General features: G+C 43.2%; 1 protein-coding gene across 1 annotated transcript in view; it reads left to right on the top strand.

Annotated features, from left to right (window-relative positions):
• The window catches only part of P2RX7 (purinergic receptor P2X 7), a 55,815-nt gene that overhangs the window by 4,365 nt on the left and 27,711 nt on the right, over positions 1 to 23,739 (top strand). The window contains exons 2-7 of the mRNA XM_049788900.1: positions 9,505 to 9,673; positions 11,095 to 11,163; positions 16,812 to 16,884; positions 19,423 to 19,519; positions 22,107 to 22,187; positions 22,828 to 22,957. Coding sequence (XP_049644857.1) covers positions 9,505 to 9,673; positions 11,095 to 11,163; positions 16,812 to 16,884; positions 19,423 to 19,519; positions 22,107 to 22,187; positions 22,828 to 22,957 — 619 coding nt within the window. The remainder of the gene's footprint in view (positions 1 to 9,504; positions 9,674 to 11,094; positions 11,164 to 16,811; positions 16,885 to 19,422; positions 19,520 to 22,106; positions 22,188 to 22,827; positions 22,958 to 23,739) is intronic.

A 23,739-nucleotide genomic window follows, 5' to 3' on the forward strand; every position in this document is an offset into this window, starting at 1 on the left:
AAGGTCAGCCGAACTGAATCTCTGATGCATCTTTACATCTTCTGTGAGGACATATGTGAAATCTTCCTTTCCTCTCTGATAAGGACACGTGTAATGGCATTTAGGATACAGCGGAATAACAGGAGAATCTCACCATCTCAAAATCACATGTGCAAAGACCCTGTCTCCAAATATACTCATATTTATAGACTCTAGTGTTTAGAACCTTAGAGATTTGGGGCAATTATTCAGGTGTCCCCAAAGGCATCAATTAGGGGACAGCTTTGCCTTAGATCCTGAAGTTGGTCCTAAACATTATGGTTATAGGCTGCCCCATGTCTGTGATTATGTTCCCATGTTAGGACTCAACAGTAGCCTAAAGAGGTCTTTTCTCTGGATCATTTCTGCTCCTTTGATGTTGCTCTCAGATGTATCATGTTCAAAAAGACACTGGTTTTAAGTTCCTTTAAGTGATACCATGAAATATTTAAAAATTTCTTTCTTAGTCTTAGGGATACCCAGCAGTGCACAGGATTACTTCTGACATGTCTGTAAAGCATCAATTCCAGTCATGTTTGGGGGATCATGTCATGCTGGAGAAAGAATCTGGGTCTGGGGTCAGGATATGTTTTAATGACTTTTAGCAAATTGTCTGGGTTGTGCAAACATTAGCATAACTCAGTTTGAGATGATATTGGGATGTTCAGGGTGGAGTGGCCATGTAGAACATACCCCAGTTTTGAACATTTCATTATTCCAATAAAATTTCTCATTCTCAGGAAGAGAAATAAAAGATTTCTCATTCTTGAAAGGGTCTGTGCTGGTCCGCCACTCAATTAGAGACCACGACAACTCCAAGAATGCAATTAGCAAGAGCAGATTTATTGACTGACTAGTCAGGGCTTCGGATCATGTCAAAAGACAGAGGACCAGAGCCCTGAACAGCAAAGCAAGAGGGTTTTTATAGGTTTGGGCTTATAGGGCAGGGGGGTAGGCAATGTCCAATAAAGAGTTCAATTTAGCTTTCTTCTCCTAATATGGCTCAGGGTTCTGGGAGGGCTGTGAAGCAACTTTGTTATAGCATAGCGCATTCTAACTTTGCTGAGGTAGGTTGCCCATCCTGCCAGATGTTTGATGGTCAGCTGATTGAGGTGGGGACCACCTTGTGTCAGGAATATTTTGTTGACACATCATGCATTTATGATAAGGGGGAACCATCATGCATTTATGATAAGGGGGAACCATCCTGTGTCAAGAATATTCTATTGGTACATCTGCACCCTGTGCCAGGAACATTCTGTTGGCACATCACATACTTTATGATGGGAGGCTCAGACAAATAACCGAACTTTAGCAAGAAGAGTTCAGCAAAAGTTTGACTTAAGCAAAAGTTCAGCAAAGGTTTAACTTGAACAGAAGTCTGGCTTAAGCATTACAAGTTATTGCTAAGCCTTAATTACTATGTTCTAAACATGCTTTTTCCTAACTTTATACATATATATATATATATATATATTCCAAATTCTACTTCCACAATTCTCATTTACAGTTATTCCCCATTCTCAGTGTAGGGGACTCCCTTCAATATCTCTTCCTCTATAAGTTTGCCTTTTCTAGATAATTTTGTTCAACTCAGTATAGTGGATTCTGTTGTTTAGAACCAGATGCCCACCCAAGAATAATATCCTCTTATAGAAGAAGTTAAGGTCATAAAGGTGATATTAAGAAAACTACTTACACAAGATTATGTATTAGTAAATTGATAGCCAAGCTTAAACTCGATAGTGTCTTTTGAGAGTCCATGCTCTTATCAAAATAATGTAAAGTACAGGACAAATGAAGAGATCAAACCATCTAAGAAACAAATAGATCAATCATCCAGATGAAATGGATGATAATTTGAGCTGAGGAGGTGACAGTGGAAGAGGAGAGAAGTAGACAGAATTGAGTAATAATAAGAAGGTAAGACAACAAGATTTGATGGGCTTGAGCAATGAGTAGTTATGGTGCTTACCTTGCACATGGCCAATCTGGGTTCAATTCCTGGCACCTCCCTTGATCTCCTGAGCCTGCCAGGAATGATTTCTAAGCACAGAGTCAGGAGTAAGTCCTGAGTACTGCTGGATATGAACCCCACAAAAAAAGAAAAGACAACATAATTTGGCAACTGAATGAATGAGTAAAAATGAAGGAAAGAAAGGAAGTCAGAGATGCAGTACATTTAGGGTTTGGGTAAAATGATGGTCAATGAAATGTTTTACTGGGATAGGGAATGGAGGAAAAAAAACATTTTGAAGAGCATGAGTTCAGAATGGAAGGCACTGAGATTGACATGTCTGTGGGACATACAAATGTGGGTAACTGAATCTAAGCATCTGTATCATAGATCTGTGTATTGGCAGCATATAAATGGAAGATAGAACCATGGAAGTAACTGCAATGACCAGAGCGAAAAGATTTAGATGAAAAGACAAGGGGGCTTAGACCTCAGAGGTACAGTAACCTGTATGTGATGGGGAGCACAGATGTCCCTAAAGGATTCCCAGAGGGATGGCCACAAAGATTAAAAAAAAAAAACAAAAAAACAAAAAAACAAAAACAAAACAAAAAAAAAACACCAGGAGATGTTTCTAGAATGCTAAGAAAAGAAGAGGAGGGAGGCAGTGCATGGTCAGTGGTATCAACTGCTGCCAGGAGTTTCCAGGAATATCAGGCCACTGACATATCTAATTGGATTTAGTGACAACAATGCTGTTTACTTGACAATACTTTAAAAAAATAAGTGTGGGTGGAAGCCAGACTGGAGTGGGTGCAAGAGTGAATGAGGATGTGGAAATGGATGTGGTGATTCACTCCTTCAAGGGATTTGGGTAAAATGGAGAAGAGAGGCATCAAGTATGAAGAGGAAAGTGTGGGGTTGAGGGAGATTTATTTTAAGACAAAAATGATGTTTGAATCTAAATAGAGAGGAGAGCAGAGAGAGGAGAGGGGGTGATAAATGGAAATCTCCATCACTGTCATCACAGGGAGCGCTTGATCCATTCTGGGACTACTCTAAGTGTTAAACATTTCTTTCTCTGAGCAAAAATCTTTCTTCCGATAATTTTCCCTTTTGGGTAGAATTCTGCTGTGTGGTTCATCTTCTATTTTACATTTATCAAATGACAGCACCTGTAATTATATATTTCTTCTGCTTCAAAATGACAGCCAGTCATTCCTCCAGTAGTGTATCTCCAACACAATGCCCAGGCCCTTAACCATTTCAGCAAACTTACTCAACCTCCTCTTGTTTGACAAAGTCATCTTAAAGGATTGTCCATGTAGGCACCAGAGAGATGGTTTAAAGTTTTAAGGAGATGCTTTGTATGTGGGAGGTCCCACTTTGATGCCCTGCATCAAGTAACCCCCAAAACCGAGCTGGAAGTAGCCCCTAAACACAGGCAGGCATGGCCCCAAACTTAAGAAACAATTTTTAAAAAACTGATGCATGTTTTATTTTCTTTTCCTCCAAAGTAGTGCTCAGGAGATGCTGAGGACCACTGTAGATAATACTCAACCAACAGGGCAGGAGGCTCAATGCTAGAGCTTGAGGATGTGATGCTGTTCAGTCAAGCTCTGCAGTGCTCAGGACAAACATTCTTATTTTGCTGATAGAGGCAGTGCTGGAGGCGGCTTCTGTCCTACAGCATCAGTGGGATTTCAATAAATCCACTTCAGGGAGAGTGGGTTGCATAGGCAGCAAAATATAAAATAATAAAACCACACACAGTGTATGTGGGATCAACACATCTTCTGGCAGGGGTACAACAAGTTTAATCTTTAAGCAGGGGGCTTTATATGGGGCAAAGCCAGTCATAGGTATAGAGAAGAATGTTTACAATCACAAAGCAAAGTTTAACCGTAAATAATACTTAAGTTATGGGTATGAGCCATAAGGATTCTGAGTTACAAAGGAGAAGGTTATAACTCAAGGCAGCTCTTTGCAAGGCCTGGTCAAACCCCTGTCTTCATGCCCCTCAGCTCCAGAAACCAGGTATTGTTCCATATCTTGAACACATAGAATGGTTGCTTCTTAGAACAAAAAAGGTCATACAGTAATCCCTCAGTCCTGAATTGAACCTATAGCTCAGAGGACACATGGCTGTTCTGAATCACTAAGTGATCTGGAGGAGAGAGGTTGGAACAGGATAACCGAGAGCTCTCTTTTCCTTTGATGTAGCTCTGATGCATTTTAATTCTTAAAATATATTCATTATAATTCAAAGACATTTGAGAGTGTTGGCTTCCATTAAGGCTTATATTATGCATTCTAAAATGAACACGAGAGATCAGAATAAGAGATCATAATTAAGCAAATAGCAGGCCAGAGTTACTAAAGAATTTTGTATTATCAGCAGACACCAGTACACATGTACATATATACATACATATAGTGTGTATAATAAGATTTATGCATGGGACTTTTTGTTTGTTTTATTGGGGAGCAACATCCAGGGTTGCATAGGGCTTATTCCTGCTCTCTGCTCAGGGATCACTCTTGGTGGGCTCTGGGGACCAGATGGGATTTCAGAAATTGAACTCAGGTTGTCTGTAAGGCAAGTACCCTACACAGTACTATTGTCAGTCCCTGTTTATTTATCAGCTCTGTTAAATCTGTCTCAGATTTTGACTGAATATAAAACTGTCTTTCTAGCCTCACTATATTTCTGGGTGAGCTTTCCTTTTTTTTTTTTTTTTTTTGGTTTTTTTGGGCCACACCCGTTTGACGCTCAGGGGTTACTCCTGGCTATGTGCTCAGAAATCGCCCCTGGCTTGGGGGGACCATATGGGACGCCGGGGGATCGAACCGCGGTCCTTCCTTGGCTAGCGCTTGCAAGGCAGACACCTTACCTCCAGCGCCACCTACCCGGCCCCTGAGCTTTCCTTTCTAATCAATGTTATAAAAATACTGAAATGAGTTGAGAATAGACTAATATGTATTACCATCTAATCCCAAGATTTAAGTATGTGCCATAGAAATAACACAAAAGTTTAGGCATTTGCCTTGCACATGGCCTATTCTGGTTCAATCCACTCGCACCATATATGGTCCCCTGAACACCACCCACCAGGAATAATCCCTAAGCACAAAATCAGGAGAAGCCCTCGGAATAGCGGGGTACAGTTCAAGGACAAAACCAAAAACAACACCCCTCCCCCAACAAAATTATATTATAAAGCAGTTTTAACTTTGCAAATCCATTTCTCTTTCAGGAGTTTCTCTTGGTTCTGTGCTCAGAGCATTCAAGACAAATGTCCTACATGCTGTGCTATCACTCCAGTCTTTCCTATCCTCTTTTTTTTTTAACCCCCATCCAACTCTCTCATTTTTGGCCACTCCAAGCAGTGTTCAGGGGTTACAGCTGACACTGCACTCAGGAATCACTCATATGGGCTCAGAGGAGCCATAGGGGATACTGGGGATCAAATGTAGGTCAGCAGGGCAAATGCCTTACTGCTATACTATCACTCCAGCCTGGGGTGGTGGTGGTGGTGAAAGGTGCATTTTGGGCAGTGCTTTGGGAACTTCATGGTGTCAGAACTCTAACCTACATCTTATCTAGGTTAGAAAAACTTGCACTCCAGCCCTTTGAGCCCTGGCTTAAGAATTCTTTTACCGGGGCCCGGATGGATAGCACAGCGGCGTTTGCCTTGCAAGCAGCCGATCCAGGACCAAAGGTGGTTGGTTCGAATCCCGGTGTCCCATATGGTACCCCATGCCTGCCAGGAGCTATTTCTGAGCAGACAGCCAGGAGTAACCCCTGAGCAACGCTGGGTGTGGCCCAAAAACCAAAAAAAAAAAAAAAAAAAAAAGAATTCTTTTACTTCTGAAAAGTATTCTACTGTATGAAAAGACCATAGTTTATCTATTTGTCTATTGCTGTTGTTTCCTCCTCCTCCTTCTTCTTCTTTTGTTGTTGTTGTTGTTGTTTTTTGGGGTCATACCCAGCAACGCTCAAGGGTTACTCCTGGCTCTGCATTTAGAAATTGCTCCTGGCAGGCATGGAGGACCATATAGGATGCTGGGATTCGAACCACTGTCCATTCTGATCTGCTGCATGCAAGGCAAATGCCCTACCATTGTGCTATCTCTCTGGCCCCTATAAAAGCAATTTCTTTTCTTTTAAGCTTTTTTTTTTCAGGCCACACCCGTTTGATGCTCAGGGGTTACTCCTGACTAAGCGCTCAGAAATTGCCCCTGGCTTGGGGGGACCATATGGGACACTGGGGGATCAAACTGTGGTTCGTTCCTTGGCTAGCGCTTGCAAGGCAGACACCTTACCTCTAGCGCCACCTCGCTGGCCCCTAAAAGCAATTTCTAACTGATGTTGGATTGTTTATACCTTCAATTCTTGTGACTAGTGCTTCTGTGAATGCGGGTGGACAAGAATTTGCTTGAGAATATAATTTTATTTTCCATTTCTTTAAATTTTACATCATACTTCAGTTTGCTTTGTTTGCTCAATGTTATGCAAATTATATCTTTACAAGTAGCTCTATTTAATTTATTTTCACAGCTGTAGAGCAACCCATTGAATGAATTCCAACAGTCTATTCACTCATTCAATGTCCAATGGCATTTAGGTTACATCCATTTTTCCCTCTTAGTAGAATGCTTCTCAGGGACAGATCTAGTACAGGGGTCAGTGTTTGCTTTAAATTTGATTGACCCTCGGGGCCCGGAGAGATAGCACAGTGGCGTTTGCCTTGCAAGCAGCCGATCCAGGACCAAAGGTGGTTCGTTCGAATCCCGGTGTCCCATATGGTAACCCGTGCCTGCCAGGAGCTATTTCTGAGCAGACAGCCAGGAGGAACCCCTGAGCACCGCCGGGTGTGGCTCAAAAACCAAAAAAAAAAAAAAAAGTAAATTTGATTGACCCAAGTTTAATTCCAGGCACCACATATGACCCCCTAAGTACCACCAGGAGTGATCAATCTCTGGGCATCACTGTGCCCTCCCCATTCTCTTTTAGTGTAGGGATATGACTAAAGTGACATAACACATGGCTTACACGTATGAGGACATGGGTTTGACCCCTGACAAAACATACTCTCAACCCCAAACACCATCATATTATGGTCTCCACAGTAATAAAAATGTACAACAATAGGGGCCGGTGAGATAACGCTGGTAGAGCATTTGCCTTGCATGCAGCTGACCCAGGATGAACCTGAGTTCAATCCCGGCATCCCATATGGTCCCCCAAGCCAGCAGCAATTTCTGAGCACATAGCCAGGAATAACCCCAGAGTGTCACCAGGTGTGGCCCAATACAAAAAATAAAAACTGTAGAACAATAATAATACTATAAACATACATAACGAATGAGAATTTTTCTCTATATACGTAAGATGGACGTATTTCTTCAAATGGGCTTCGTATTACCAAACGCAAAATGTCTTTTCATGAGTCTCCCAGAGGTTCTTGAATCTAGATATACACTCACTGGAATCACCAGGGGGAATTTTAAAAAATCTACACACCTAGATCAAGTTGAACCAAAATTTCTAGAGAGGGGGTGTGGATCTGCAATTCTAAGAGCCGCCTAGATGATTTATACCACATGACCAAAGCTGAGAACATTCAGCCCCTTGGGTTTCTCAAGGTTGGCTCAGAAGGCTGCTGTGGCGCAGAGTGGCTCATGTTATTCAGATATTCAGGGCTGGGCAGAGGGAAGAGAACAGACAAGTATATTACAAATGAATAACACATTAAAATAAATTTTAAATCATTCAAAGAAATACAGAGAATAACAAATGGGATATAATATATCTCTCTTTGAGGGGAAGGTTACTCAGATAAGTGTTTGTAGTTCAGTGGCCACCAGGGACACACCCAAAATTACTGGGAGATGCACCAGGTCACCCTCGCCCAGCTGGTATGGGGTGAAGGATGTAGTACCAGGGATGGAATTTAGGATTATGTATGCAAGGCATGTGCCCTATCCTTGAGCCACACAACCAGTCCCTGAAATCTACAATTTGGGGGGGAGGTTTGAGGTCACACCTGGCAGTGCTCAGGAGTTACTCCTGGTTCTGAGCTCAGAAATTGGTCCTGGCAGACTTGGGGGACCATATAAGATGCCAGGAATCAAACCTGGGTCATCCGTATGCACTGCAAATGCCCTACTGTTGTGCTATCACTCTGGCCCTACAATTTTTTAAAATGTATGTATGCATGTATGTATTTTTGGGATTTGGGGCCACACTCAGCAGTGCTCAGTGCTTATTGCTGGCCCAATGCTCAGGAATCACTCCTGGTTGGGTTCAGGGGACTATGGGATGATAGGGAAAAACCCGGTCAGTCATTTGCAAGGCGAGCACCCTTCCCTACTATACCATTGTTCTGGTCCCTCCCTCGCTCTCACCATCCCTCATTTCTTTCCTTTCCTTCTTTTATTTGGGAAGGGGACACACCCAAAAGTGCTCAGGGTTTTCTTCTGGCCCTAAGCTTAGGGATCATTCCTGGTGGGCTTGAGGGACTATATGGAATGTCAGGAATTGGCCACGATTTGCCAACTGCAAGGCAAGTGCCCTCTCCATTCATTGTGCTCTAGTCCTAAAGCTACTATTTCTAATTATTAGTTTCACTTTCTCCCTTCTCTGCCCATGAGAATAATGGGTATAATTTAGGGAATAATTTAAGATTAGTTTTCATAAATAACAGATAAAGAACTGATAACAACTAAAAATCACATAGCACAGCTATGTGTCACATGAGCAGGTGTAGCACCCAGAAAAAGGTACAGGCTCAGGGCTGTACATCAGCCAAGGGCTTCAATATCACTGTGGACAAATTTCTTCTCTCTGAGTCCATTCTCACTTCCACAAAAGGTGACCATTATAAGACCCAACTTCCATTGTTTTAAGAATTAAGGGAACTAGCCTCACACCATGAGCTCAATGAAGGATAGTTGATATTAGCAATCTAATTTAGAAGTCAGGTAGGAATTTTGGAAAGATACCTTTCAAGCAGGTGTGCCAACTTGGGGCTGAACTTTGGGATCTGAGAAGCTGTCCAGGAAAGCAGGTCTCCATCCAATTATCTCAGAGTTTGGTCTGAGGGCAAGCATTGTTGTGAAGTGAGTACTTTGTGCCAGGGCACAAGTAGACTGTGCCTGCTAGTCTTGCCTCATCCTTATGACAAGGTGGAGGCATGGCTATTACTCCCATTTTATAGATAAGAGAAACAGGATAAGGGGAGGAGAAGGCAACTTTATGTTTTGTTTTGGGGTCATACATGTTGATGCTCAGGACTTACTTCTAGCTTTGCACTCAGGAATCATTCCTGGCAGGCTCGAGGGACCATCTAAGATACCAGTATGGAATCCAGGTTGGCCATGTGCAAGTCAAGCACCCTACATGCTGTGCTATAGCTTCAGTCCCAACAAGGCAACTTTCCTGTCCCACAGCCTTTGAGATCTGCATCTCAGACCCCTGAACTCTGCACTCTACCTAATTATGTTATTCTGTGACTGTTCTTTAGCTTTGCTTTGCTGAGTGACAAGTTGTATCAACTGAAGGAACCTCTCATCAGTTCTGTGCACACCAAGGTGAAAGGAATCGCAGAGGTAAAGGAGGAGCTTATAGAGAATGGACAGAAGAAGGTGACAGAGAAAGTATTCGACACAGCTGATTACACCTTCCCCTTGCAGGTAAGCACACCCCCCAACTCCCCTCTCACCCTCTGTCACTGCCATCAAGTTCCCACCCATCCGCCTACCCTCTTCCCCTGGAATCTAAAAGCTCAATCCAGAAAAACATTGGCCCTATTTTAAAAGCCCTTTGAGAATCTCAACTGACAAAACCTAAAAATTGCAAAATTGGGTCAGATCCAGTAGCTCAAAGGAGACAATTCTTTACTTTATCAAGTCCTGCAGGGTTTCTCAAAATAGCTATGTCCTGGTGCATTTAAAACAGGTTTCAGTTCACCCACACTTGACTTACCTACAGCTTCTTAGAAGTGAGACAATCAAGAAAGCAAAGTCTACCTGGATTCAGAAGAGCAGAGAAATCTCTGCCTTGAGAAGACCACTCTTCCCTGTAGTCTGAGTTGTCTTGCTTTCTTTTTCTTTTTCTTTTTTTAATGGGGTTGCATATTGAAACCAGTCTCACACATGCAAGACAAGTAAGGCAAGTGCTAAATTGTTGAGCTATCTCCCTAATCCTGTATGGCATTTTAGGAACAGTAAGGTCTCCAAGAAAACATTGTTAGGTGTGGGCCTGAGTGATAGTATGGTGAGAAAGGCACATGCCTGGCATGCAGCTAACCCTGGTTTGATCCCCAACATCCTATATGGTCCTCCACCAGAAGTATGTTCTGAGTATAGAGCCAGGAATTAGCCCTATCACTGCCAGGGGTAGCCCAAGCAAGAAGGAAAAAAAGTCTTGGGTATGTTTTTGCACAAAGGAAGCTATAAATGACAAAAAAGGAAAGGTGTAGGTCATACCAAGAAAAAGAAAAGGCATAAGGCTGTCTAAATTTACAAGAAGAGAAATGGAAGTGAAATGATTGAAATAGAGCACGCACAAGAATAGGTGTGAGATAAAAGGACATTTGCAGCTTCCAGAACTGAAAAGGTTTGCAAAACCATAAAGCCCCAAGCAATTATCTCTGTGCCTGTGCTAACAGTGGGTCATTAAAACTTCCAGCTATTTATCAAGGGGTGGGTTGTCCTACTGGACTTGAATTAAAGTTCTGAAAGAAACTGAGCAGCTTCTGATGAAGCTGACACCCCACCCCCATCTCTGCCTCCCCAGGTCTCTAGAGTTTCCTTTTAATGGAATTGTACTGTGTCTGAAAAAAATGAAAAGGCTGCTTTGGGGGCTGAAATGGAAAATGAATACTCAATCAGTCTGAATGTTCCTTGCACTCCCTCAACTCAGCAGGCAGCTCATCTAGCTTTGATATTAAGCCCACAACATAATCCAAGATGCTCTGAGACCCAAATTTCTAGACTGCAATTTAAAAGAGCCGAAAGCTTCGCCCCCAGGCTCTTAGCAAACTGGATTACTATGATTAAGTAGTTCTGCTCCTAAGAATTTACTTTTGCCTTCTCTGCCTTTTCTCCCACAGGGGAACTCTTTCTTTGTGATGACAAACTTTCTCAAGACGGAAGGTCAAGTGCAGGGGCTGTGTCCTGAGGTAAGGAGAAGTTCTAGAGGAGTTGGAAGGGTACTGACAGTGGGAAGAGAGCTCAAAGCACTGAAGTGCAAGCTCGGCAAACAGGAGGTCTGTATTTAATCCAGGGCTCAGCATGGTGCCCTGTGCATCCCCAGGAATAAGCACTGACCACTGAAAGAAAGGATTTGCTCCCAAGAATCATCAGGTTTGGCCAAAAGAAATCCAGAACAATAACAAAAAAAGGAGTTCTAGAAAGAGACATGGGTCAGGAAATGAAAACTGAGACTCACAGATGTGTTTAAGCTCATAAATGGAGTAGTTTAGTGGGGCTGGATGGAAGAGGGACATAATAGCCATCAGATCTTTGTCTGTCTGTTCCTCTTTGTCTTCAACTCCAGTCCTAAGCCTATGCAGACTGGAGTCCCCTCACTTCCTTGCTCGATCCCTGTGACAACTGTAATGCTTGGCATTAAAATAGCATTTCACTGGAGCTTCACGAACACATTAGGAGGACAGCAGCACTCTAGCTCCTTTCACAGGCCAGAGAGGCAGGAAAGAGGTTAAGTGACTTCTCCAAGTTTACACACAGGCCTAACAGTGTGGTGTCTTCATTCATAGCTTTGACTAGTCAGGGTCCCATGGGAGTTGTTTGCATGGTCAAGGCCAGGAAGCCTTAAAAAGGTATGGTCCTATGTATCTTCATGACATTGCCCTCTCTAAACACTCAGAATTTTTGCTACCTCCTACTGGAAAACTTAGCCTAATGGTGACCCACCAAACTCTGGGAGATGCAGAATTGTGGTGACAATGAGCTGGGTTTCCTGCTCATGGAAGAACCAGACCTGACCTGTAGGTCTCGCTCATGAGCTGTTGGTGACACTCTGGTGGTGACAAAGTCTAGATTTCTGGTATCTGAGAGCTCAGTGTAGATATGACCTCTCTTAACACAGCCTTTGCAGTCATTTCTAACCAAATTTGGAATTAAGCTAACCTTCCTCAGTGTCTACTTCAGTTTTTTTTTTTAAAGACCTAAGTTAATTTTGTCCCTGTCTTCTCTTAAATGTCCCTGCTACTCTAATGAAGTACTCACAAACACCATCTGACAGACTTTCTTCTCCTTCTCTTATGGTCCATACTTCAATCATCTCTACACCACATTCTGCTCCCAGGGCCCTTCTCACTGGTACTTTTCAAGTTATTGATATTTAAAAGAAAGAGTTAGGGGAAAAAAAAGAGTTAGAGGGACTGGAGTGATAGCACAGTGGTAGTGCATTTGCCTTGCATGCGACTGACCCAGGACGAATCACGGTTCCATCCCCAGCATCCCATGTGGTCCCCCAAGCCAGGAGTAATTTCTGAACGCAGAGCCAGGAGTAACCCCTGAGCGTCACCCCATGTGGCCCAAAAAGAAAGAAAGGAAGGAAGGAAGGAAGGAAGGAAGGAAGGAAGGAAGGAAGGAAGGAAGGAAGGAAGGAAGGAAGGAAGGAAGGAAGGAGGGAGGGAGGGAGGGAGGGAGGGAGGGAGGGAGGGAGGGAGGGAGGGAGGGAGGAAGGAAGGAAGGAAGGAAGGAAGGAAGGAAGGAAGGAAGGAAGGAAGGAAGGAAGGAAGGAAGGAAGGAAGGAAGGAAGGAAGGAAGGAAGGAAGGAAAAGAAAGAAAGGAATGACAAAGCTGGGATGCTACAGATCAAAACCTGACTTACTAACTTTGTGACTCTGGTTAGGGGAACTTCACCTCAGTACCTTGATGAGTTTATCTCCAAAGGAGTCCTAATCAAACCTTGTCTTAGGAGTTGAAATAAATGAAAGAACAGGCTGCAAATAAGGCAGAGAACATCAAAAGCACTGGGGAAAAAAAAAAAAAGAGCTATCCTGAGTTTAATGACAAGTTAATTCTTCTACATTGAGACATCACTAAGACTGGTTAGAAATCAAATGGCAGGGGCCAGAGAGATAGCACAGTAGTAGGGTGTTTGCCTTGCACACAACCTATCCAGGACAGATGAGGTGGTTTAAATCCCAGCATCCCCTATGGTCCCCTGAGCCTGTCAGAAGCAATTTCTGAGCGCAGAGCCAGGAGTAACCCCTGAATGCTACTGGGTGTGACCCAAAACCCAAAACCAAAAAAAAAAAAAAAAAAAAAAAAAAAAAGGAAAGGAAAAAAGAGAAAAAGAAAGCAAAGGGCTCCATGGAGGTACCACCCCCCCACACACCGAAAGTAGTATATTCGATTTTGGGATTTTGAACTATGCCTCAAGATATTTCGAATTGATTTAATACCACATTCAAACTGACATCCACCCTCACAAACTCTGATATGAGCTGAAAGTTAAGAATAAAGTCTGAATAAATGTCATGTCATATGCCAAGCCCCATTAATGTTGAAATGAAAGATATTTGCTCTACAAATTTAGTTATCTGTTGTGGCAAACAGACTAAAGTACAAAGCATTTTGTTCACTCTTACAGTTAACTGAATACAGATGGCTTGTTCAACTATTCTTGTTCAACAAAATCTTTTCTGGGTTTCATTCAGTTAGATGGCAGCTAAGTTTGGCACCACTGGAGACTGAATTGAAATGCTGGAATGACTGACTACCTTCTCCTTTTCCCAAATTCTCAAGGCTTCTTCTTCTTGCATAGTCTCTCAGTATAATCTCCAACATTTCTGATAGCAGCTTAAGTATCCCCAAACCAAAAGAAACTTCTAGACCAGGGGTCTTCAAACTATGGCCCGTGGGCCACATATTGTATTTATTCCCATTTTGTTTCTTCACTTCTAAATAAGATATATGCAGTGTGAATAGAAATTTGTTCATAATTTTTGTTTTTACTATAATCTGGCCCTCCAACAGTCTGAAGGACAGTGAACTGGCCCCCTGTTTAAAAAGTTTGAGGACCCCTGTTCTAGACCATCCAAGCTTAGACTTGAAGCTTGACAGCATTACCCTTGCTCCCTTCTGGTTATCCATTTGCAGAGGCAGCTATGCCACAAAGGAGGATGAGATGGGGCAAGACTGAAAGAGAATTTTGGCCCATCATTAATCCCCACATAAAAGGAGATGAAAAGAAATATTTTTAATAAATTCTGAGACGCAAAATAGTTGGTTTATTTTCTTTCCTGAGATTTCCTTCCAGCTGAAAATAAAAATAACTTAGACTTCCATAAGTCAGAGTAAGTGGTCATTTATTTCCCACTTATCAAGATATACTATGTAGAGACCAGAGAGATAGCACAGCAGTAGGGCATTTGCCTTGCAAGCATCCATCCAGGCCCTGAGCACCCAGAGTGTGACCAAAAACCCAAACACTGCCCCCCAAAAGGTTACTATGTATCAGGCACTCAAGTTACAAAGATTATGACCAAGGGCCCGGAGAGATAGCACAGTGGCGTTTGCCTTGCAAGCAGCCAATCCAGGACCAAAGGTGATTGGTTCGAATCCCAGTGTCCCATAGGGTCCCCGTGCCTGCCAGGAGCTATTTCTGAGCAGACAGCCAGGAGTAACCCCTGAGCACCGCCGAGTGTGACCCAAAAACAAAAAACAAAGATATGACCAAGGTTTAATAATCAAAGGGCTCCAGTTGGGAGTCACAAAGAAAGAAACTAAGGAAGGACATGCTGGGTGACAGGGAAAGGTAACCTGGGAAGAAAGAGAATGTAGAGAGATTTTAAACTAGAAGAACATGTTCAATGAGGAAAGATTTTTGTGCTCAAAATCTTATTTTAATATTAACTCAGACTGAACAAACATATGACAAATCTGTTCATCCTCTTACAGAGAAAAAATACTGAGGATTAGAGAAGTGAAACGACTTGGGCAAAGTCACCCAACTAGAAAATGAAGCAGTGATGGCTGGCTCAAGATGGGTATACTCGAATCCCAGCCCTGAATTTCTGTGAAAGTCACAAATTGCACAGAACAGGCTATTTTCACACGTAAATTATGTTCTGGCTTCCCTTAGACTGCTTGAAGTCTGCTTCATAGAAAAGGAGCAATTGAACAAGTATAAGCCAGTCACCTCATTTCCTTATTATGTCCTCAGCCCTGAGACCAGCTGCCCCAAATTTTTCAAGCCAGGAGAAAGTGCTTGGCTAGTGTCCCGTGTTTCCACATTTCCAGCTGAGTCCTTGTTCTTGTCTGCTTGTTTTTTGTCCTGCTAGCATCAGGCCACCTGCTTTCCACCCTACATGCCATACTGGCAATGACCCCTGATTGCTTTGACATTCACCCTTTTATATTTTCATTTATTTCATTTATTTATTTATTTATTTATTTATTTATTTTATTCACATGCCACAAAACCCATCACTTTAAAGTATTGAGTCCAGTGGTTTTTAGTATATTTACAAAGTTGTGCTCCCACCATTGCTTTATAATTTTAAAACATTTAATCTCTCCTTTGCAAAGAAATACTCTTTACAAACTATGAATTTACCTCTTCTGGACATTTCCAGAACGAGAATTATACAATATAGACCTTCAGTGTCTGGTTTCTTCCACATAACATCAATTTTCAAGCTTTAGTCAGATAGCACAAATCAGCATTTTATTCCCATGGGAGTGGGGACTCTCAAAAAACTCAGGGGGCCTAGGGCCCACTCCCAATAATATTCACACTGGCTATATGGGCCTGAAGGTTCAATGTGATGTAATGTTACTTGGGTTCAGTAGTTCTCGGGTCATAGTTATGCCTGGTATGGGGAAACATGTAGCTCTGGAGATCAAATGTGGGGCCTCAAGCATGTAAGATATATACTACAGAACTTTAAGCTATCTGTCTGGCCCACTTCCCTTTTTATGGCTAAATAATTTTTTTGGTTTTTGGTTTTTGGGTCACACCTGGCAGTGCTCAGGGGTTACTCCTGGCTCTCTGCTCAGAAATCACTCCTGGCAGGCTCAGGGGGACCATATGGGATGCTGGGACTCAAACCACCATCCTTTTGCATGTAAGGCAAGCGCCCTACTGCCATGCTATCTCTCCGTCCCCTAAATAATATTATATGAATGCACTACAGTTTGTCCATTCATTCATTAGTATTTCTTATTTTTGTTTGTTTGTTTGTTTGTTTTTGGGCCACACCCGGTGATGCTCAGGAGTTACTCCTGGCTGTCTGCTCAGAAATAGCTCCTGGCAGGCATGGGGGACCATATAGGACACCGGGATTCGAACCAACCACCTTTGGTCCTGGATCGGCTGCTTGCAAGGCAAAAGCCGCTGTGCTATCTCTCTGGGCCCTCATTAGTATTTCTATCTTTTGGCTACTATGAATAACGTTGCTTTGGGTATTTCTGTACAAGTTTATTTTTTTTATTTTTTTTTTTTTTTGGTTTTTGGGCCACACCCGTTTGACGCTCAGGGGTTACTCCTGGCTATGTGCTCAGAAATCGCCCCTGGCTTGGGTGGACCATATGGGACGCCGGGGGATCGAACCGCGGTCCTTCCTTGGCTAGCGCTTGCAAGGCAGACACCTTACCTCCAGCGCCACCTACCCGGCCCCACAAGTTTATTTTTTATTTTTATTGTGAGCAAAGTGAATTACAAATCTTTCACAGTAACATTTAAGGTACTTAGTAACAATAAATGAGGGGCATTCCCACCACACGGACATTTGCTTTCTGCCAAGGATATACACAATGCTTACCATCCCCTCCCTGTCTATTCTCTCTGCAGCAACCCTCCCGTAGGACCATCTGTAACACTGATCGGAATTGCAAAAAGGGCTGGATGGACCCACAGAGCAAAGGTACATTCTCTTTTCCAGGAACCTTGGCATGGATGGTCAGGAATCTTAGTGCAATTCACAATGCTTGGTTCAGAACTTTAGCTGCTGGCTCTCACCTGCTTTCTCCTACTCTCACTAGCCTCGGGAAAGTCTGAATCTTTCCCCATGAAACAGCCACTGACTCTGAATGTGACTCTAGTTTCTTAGGCAGAACAGCTTCTTCAGACCCCACAGAAAAAGGACTTTCTGGATTCTCAGTGATAGAAAGAGCAAAGCGCCCATAGCATCATATGATTAAGTTCTCCCTCTTAAATTTCCTAGAACTTAGGGAATATGAATTTATACTCCAAAATACCTTAATAACCATAGAATTTCTATAGCTCTTATTTGAACTTAAAAAGATAATAGGGGGGTCGGGCGGTGGCGCTGAAGGTAAGGTGCCTGCCTTGCCTGCGCTAGCCTTGGACGGACTGCAGTTCGATCCCCCGGTGTCCCATATGGTCCCCCAAGCCAGGAGCAACTTCTGAGCACATAGCCAGGAGTAACCCCTGAGTGTTACCGGGTGTGGCCCAAACCCCCCCCCCCAAAAAAAAAAAAGATAATAGGGGCCGGAAAGGTGGCACTAGAGGTAAGGTGTCTGCCTTGCAAGCAGGAGGGTAGGACGGACTGCGTTCGATCCCCCGGCGTCCCATATGGTCCCCCCAAGCCAGGAGCGATTTCTGAGCGCATAGCCAGGAGTAACCCCTGAGGGTCAAAAAAAACAAAAAACAAAAAATGATAATAATAAATTTATATAGTAATTAAAATGATTACTTTTTTTGGGGGGGGTCACATCCGGCAACACTTAGGGGTTACTCCTGGCTCTACTCTCAGAAATCAGCCCTGGCAGGCTCAGGGGACCATATGGGATGCTGGAATCGAACCACAATCGGTCCTGGGTTGGCCGCGTGCAAGGCAAACATCCTACACTGTGCTATCTCTTCAGACCCTGATTACTTCTTTTTTTAAGCCACTACTCATCCGAGCAGCTACAGCCAGCATCAGGCTACACAAAAGACTTGACTGATTACCATTATTTTTAAAAGGATGAAGGGTCAGAGAAATAGAATAGTAGGTAAAGTACTTGATTTGCACATAGTCAGCCTGAGTTTGATTCTGGCATCATGTATGATACCTCAAATCCTGTCAGAAATGATTCCTCAGCACAGAGCCAGGATTATGCACTGAATAACACCAGGCACAGCCCTAAAACCAAAACCAAACTGAAACTCAAAAAAGGGCTGGAGAGATAATACTGGGGTTAAGACTCTTGCTTGGCATGTGACTGACCCTGGTCTAATGATTATGGTAATCCAACCCCCACAAAGGATCACTCCTGAGCAAAAGACCAGGAATAGTCTCTGAGCACTCTTGTGTGAGCCACTGGGTGTGGTGCCAAACAAACAAATCCAATAAATGAAAAAATAATAATAAACCCACCACACCTGTGTTTATAACACATCCAAAGACATCATAGGAATGCAAAAGCTTTTTATGGTGTGAAAGTAGGAGTGGAGGGACCTTCCAAGTGCTCAGGAGGCTCGGGGTCCATCCCAAAGACTCTGGACGATTAAAATCTGGTGCTTGATGGACCATGTGGTATCAGAAACTGTCACGGGGTTGGCAACATGCAAGGCACCTTAATCCCACGCTACCTCTCCAGCACTTAGAGGTGTTACATACTATTCCGCAATTCATTAAATTTGAGCTGATCTGGGGATCATTTTAATATGACTTAACTATTTACTGATTGACCTTTCCCTTTAGGAAATCTGTTAGTGCCCTGTGGCTTCAGGAAGATATACCTTGTTTATTCCGTATACAACCCTGGTACAAACTGTGCATCCATAGAGAGGAGTAGTGGAAGTCTTACGCCCCAGTCCTGGAAGGATTGGGGAACGCAGGTCTGGAAGCAAGCCAGGAAATAATCTACAGGAAATAATCCACACAAGGTTCAGGAACTTCTACCACAACTAACTGGCAGCAGACAAAAGATACCCATAGGTATCTTTTATACCACAGGCTAGCTGTTTGACTAAAACCGGAAGAAGTCTCTCTGACCCAAGGTCTTTATTGGGAAGAGTAGAACCACCCCCTTGGGTGAGGAACAGGGGCAAGGACTGCCCCTGGGGAACCTAGCACAAGCAAAGTAGAATTATCCTGAATTATCCTGAAGAACCAATTACTCCAACAGAGTAGCTGCAATGGGTTCTAGTCCATTTATACCAGGCAAAAATATATGCCCCAAAATGTATCTTCCATCTCAGACATCTTCTCTGGCAAAGGAACTAGAAGAGCCAGTGACATCTGTGGTCTTTGTGTGTCCCTCTGATCCATTTTTTAAGCTTTACCATTCGACATGGTGCTTGTAGTGACTTGGTGGGTGGGCGGGTGGTGTCAAGAAAATCTAGCTTGCCATGGAAAGCCAAGTGTCTTGCTGGGACTGAGTTATGCGCCTTCCGAGAGATCCTGCTCCCATGGCCTTTTACAACTGTGCTCCACCACCTCTGAGCCCCACAGGAATCCAGACGGGAAAGTGTGTAGTGTATAAAGGGACTCAGAAGACCTGTGAAGTCTCCGCTTGGTGTCCCACTGAGACAGTACAAGAGCCCCCTCGGTGAGTGGGAGGGTTGGGTAGTGGTGTGCGTGTGTGTTGGGGGAAAACAGATGTGTTTACTCTCGGTGGCCAGAGAAGAGGCTTTACTGGGTACTGTTCCGGCTTCCCTTCTCAACTCAGTCCGGCAAAGTCCTGGGTCTTACTGGCTTGGAGACCTTCCTGTCAAGCACACTGGTGGTCCAGGGAGGGCTATGCTAGTTGCTAAAATAATGAAACAAATCTATATATCATAGAAAGTATTTGTAATAAAATACATGTTTTGGGGGCTGGGCGGTGGCGCTAGAGGTAAGGTGCCTGCCTTGCCTGCGCTAGCCTTGGATGGACCACGGTTCGATCCCCCGGCGTCCCATATGGTCCCCCAAGCCAGGAGTGACTTCTGAGCACATAGCCAGGAGTAACCCCTGAGCGTCACAGGGTGTGACCCAAAAACCAAAAACCAAAAAAAAAAAAAAAAAACATGTTTTTCCTTATACAATTGACAGCAATATGACTTACCCGACTGCAGGGGGGAAAAAGAATGCTATTTATTGACTTGTATTTTTTGTTTTTTTGTTTTGTTTTGCTTTTTGGTTTTTGGGTCACACCCGGCAGCGCTCAGGGGTTACTCCTGGCTCTATGCTCAGAAATCACTCCGGGCAGACTCAGGGGACCATATGGGATGCTGGGATTCAAACCACCGACCTTCTGGTTGCAAGGCAAACACCTTACCTCCATGCTATCTCTCCGGCCCCAGGCTTGTATTTTTGACTTTTATAAAAGAGGAAATGGAAAGTACTGTTTTCAGGCATGGTATAATACAGGCCAAATAATGTCATTAAGACTCTCTTGGGGCCAGAGCAGTGGCACTAGAGGTAAGGTGTCTGCCTTGCAAGCGCTAGCCTAGGACGGACCGTGGTTCGATCCTCCTGTGTCCCATATGATTCTCCCAAGCCAGAAGTGATTTCTGAGTGCATAGCTAGGAGTAACCCTTGAGCGTCAAACGGGTGTGGCCAAAAAAAAAAAAAAAACCAACAACAACCAAATGAACAAACAAAAACTCTCTCTTGGGGCCAGAGCCGTGGCGCAGTGGTAGAGCGTTTGCCTTGCACGTGGCTGACCCTAGGATAAATCCCCCAGTGTCCTATATGGTCCTCCAAGCCAGGAGCGATTTCTGAGCGCAGAGGCAGGAGTAACCCCACCCTAGTAGCTGAAATCTAGGAGAAGAGATGGACTTATTCCCACCCAGCCCTCAAGCTTAGAGTTGAAGCAACCTGACTTCACTCAAAGGGTGAATTGTCTTGCCCAAATGGCAAGGAGTGTGAAACAGGCAAAACTCAGTGTACTGAGAATTCTATCCCTAGTTTGAGGCATACCAGACAACAACAGGGTAGAAACAGTACCTCTCTATCTTTGCAGGCTGTCAACCACACAACTCACATGTTTAGCACTATATTCTCAGTGGTCAGAGAGATAGAATACCTAGTATAATTGCTTCTTTTTTAAATATCTTTATTTAAACACCAGGATTACAAATATGATTGTAGTCATGTAAAGAACACCCCCCTTCACCAGTGTAACATTCCCATCGTATAATTGCTTCTTGAATGAATGGATGATGGGTGAACTTTACTACAGCTTCAATTTTGGGTTCCTCTACTTCTTGGGGAATTTTATGCTACTCTAGAGAGAGACTTAGAAAATCAATCATATATGTGTGACCTGTGCAAAAGATTGGGGATGGTCATATGAGAGAAGTATTTCCTCAGCTCTATAGGGATGCTTACACTATGGGGAAAGAGACAAACGGGCACATGGAAGTTGGCATGCACTGGTTTTGAACTAATAATGCCCAATCCCTCCCCATTCCAAGCTCAGGGATGTCCCATTGGTGGCTCAAAATAAGCTAAGGTGGTAATATTTATATAATAACCAGTAAATACTACATAGAAGGATCTTTTATTTTCCTGAAAACAATGGTTGTTAAACATTTGTTGTGACACTAATTTACATACTCAAACATATATAATGGGAGCTGGAGTGCTAAGGCTCTTGCCTTACATGAAGCTAACCCAGGTTAGGTCCCCAGCCTCCCATATGGTCCCTTGAACCTGGCAGGAGTAATTCCTGGGTGCAGAGTCAGGAGTAACCCTAAGCACTACCAGATCAAAAACAACAACAAAACCCCATATATAACAACAACAACAACAATAACAACAAAACACATTTAACTATAACATAGAAGTATGGTATTTTTTTGGTTTTTGGGTCACACTTGGCAGCGCTCAGGGGTTACTACTGGCTCCACACTCAGAAATAGCCCCTGGCAGGCTCGGGGGACCATATGGGATGCCGGGATTCGAACCAATGACATTCTGTATGAAAAGCAAATGCCTTACCTCCATGCTATTTCGCCGGTCCCAGAAGTATGGTATTTTAAGAAGGAAGAAATCCTTCCTAGAGAAGTTTGGAAAGCTTGACCCACAAGATTGTATTTTTCTGCACTCATTATAGTAATCTAAGCAAGAAACAAGAGCCTCTGGCTCCAGAGGCCCATTGAATACCTTGTTCCCTGTAGTCACTAATCCCCATCTTATATTCTCTTTCCCAGGCCTGCACTTTTGAACGTAGCTGAAAACTTCACTGTCCTCATAAAGAATAATATTGACTTTCCTGGCCACAACTATACCACGTAAGTGCCCAGAATGTTGACTGTATTAGTTAACTACTTCTGGACATTAAATGACCTCAACACTTGGAAACTTAAAACAATGGACACTTAGCTCATGTGGCTTTTGTGGGTTAGGAACTTAGGGATAATTTCACTTGTTTTCAGGGTCTCTCTTGTGGCAGTCAGGGGGAATTGCAGTCATCTTTAGGCTCAAGAATCTTCTGAGCTCACTAACATACTAGTGTTAAGAGGGCTCAGTTCCTTACCCCTAGGACTTCTTGGGGTCTTTAGAACATAGCAATTGAGAGAGGCAGAGAGGAAGCATGCCAGCTAGTAACTGAGAAAGAAGCTATAATCTTCTTTAACTTGATCTTGGAAGTGACACACCATTTCTTATACTATTAAGATATGGGTCACCCAGGTTAATACTTTATAGTGTAGAAGCGAACAAGGATGTGAATCTCACTAAGTGGAAGACACTGGGAGCCCTCATGGAACACAGAAACTTTAGTGGCATGCTGCTATGAAAAGGAAAGAAGAGTATCTCTCTTTCTCTCTCTTCCCTCCCTTTTTTCCTCCCTCCCTTCATTCCTTCCTGCCCCCTCTGAGACAAGAAGCCATTTTTTCAATGATGATGTTTGTTTTTCTTTTTATTGTGCAGGAGAAACATCTTTCCAGGCTTAAACATTACTTGTACCTTTCACAAGACTCGGGATCCACAGTGCCCTGTTTTTCGACTAGGAGATATCTTCCAAGAAACAGGCGATAATTTTTCAGAAGTAGCAATTCAGGTTGGTGGCATCTTCTTTGTATAGCGAAATATGGAAGGAGGTGTCAAGGAATAGAGAATGGTAAATGGCCAAAAGGCTGGGCTGGGTCAGTGGTTCTTATTACTATAGCTATATTATTATTCTATTATACCTATATTATTATTATTATTATCTTGTTACTATAATATTACTATAACTTTTATTAACCCAATCATGGTACAAGGACTTTTCCTGTATTATTCCCTTATAGCATAACAACAACCCTGTGACTAAGATTTTTGGTGTATTAATTAGTCCCAGTGAGTTAAGGAACAAATTTATACAAACTTGGTAGCTTTAAACAGCAAACTTTTTTTTAAATACATCTGGAAGTCTGAAATCCAAAATGAAGAGAAGAACAGGGATACTCCTTCCAGAGACTCTACAGGAAAATCCATTTTCTGGCTTTTCCCATCCACTAAAGCAGCATTTCTGGCCTGGCTCACAGCTCCCTAGCCCTCTTTGAAGCCAGAGCACTTTATCTTGCTTAAGGTCACTCTGACTCCTTATTTTCTGTCAAATACCATCTGTTGCTAGCATCAATCATTATCAGAGGAAGAATTTAGAACCATCAGAATAATCCCCATCTCAAAATCCTTAATTTAGGGGCCGGAGAGATAGCACAGCGGCATTTGCCTTGCAAGCAGCCAATTCAGGACCTAAGGTGGTTGGTTCAAATCCTGGCGTCCCATATGGCTCCTGGTGCCTGCCAGGAGCTATTTCTGAGCAGATAGCCAGGAGTAACCCCCGATCATCACTGGGTG

Source organism: Suncus etruscus, chromosome 15 (assembly GCF_024139225.1).
Source record: "Suncus etruscus isolate mSunEtr1 chromosome 15, mSunEtr1.pri.cur, whole genome shotgun sequence".
Taxonomy (NCBI): domain Eukaryota; kingdom Metazoa; phylum Chordata; class Mammalia; order Eulipotyphla; family Soricidae; genus Suncus; species Suncus etruscus.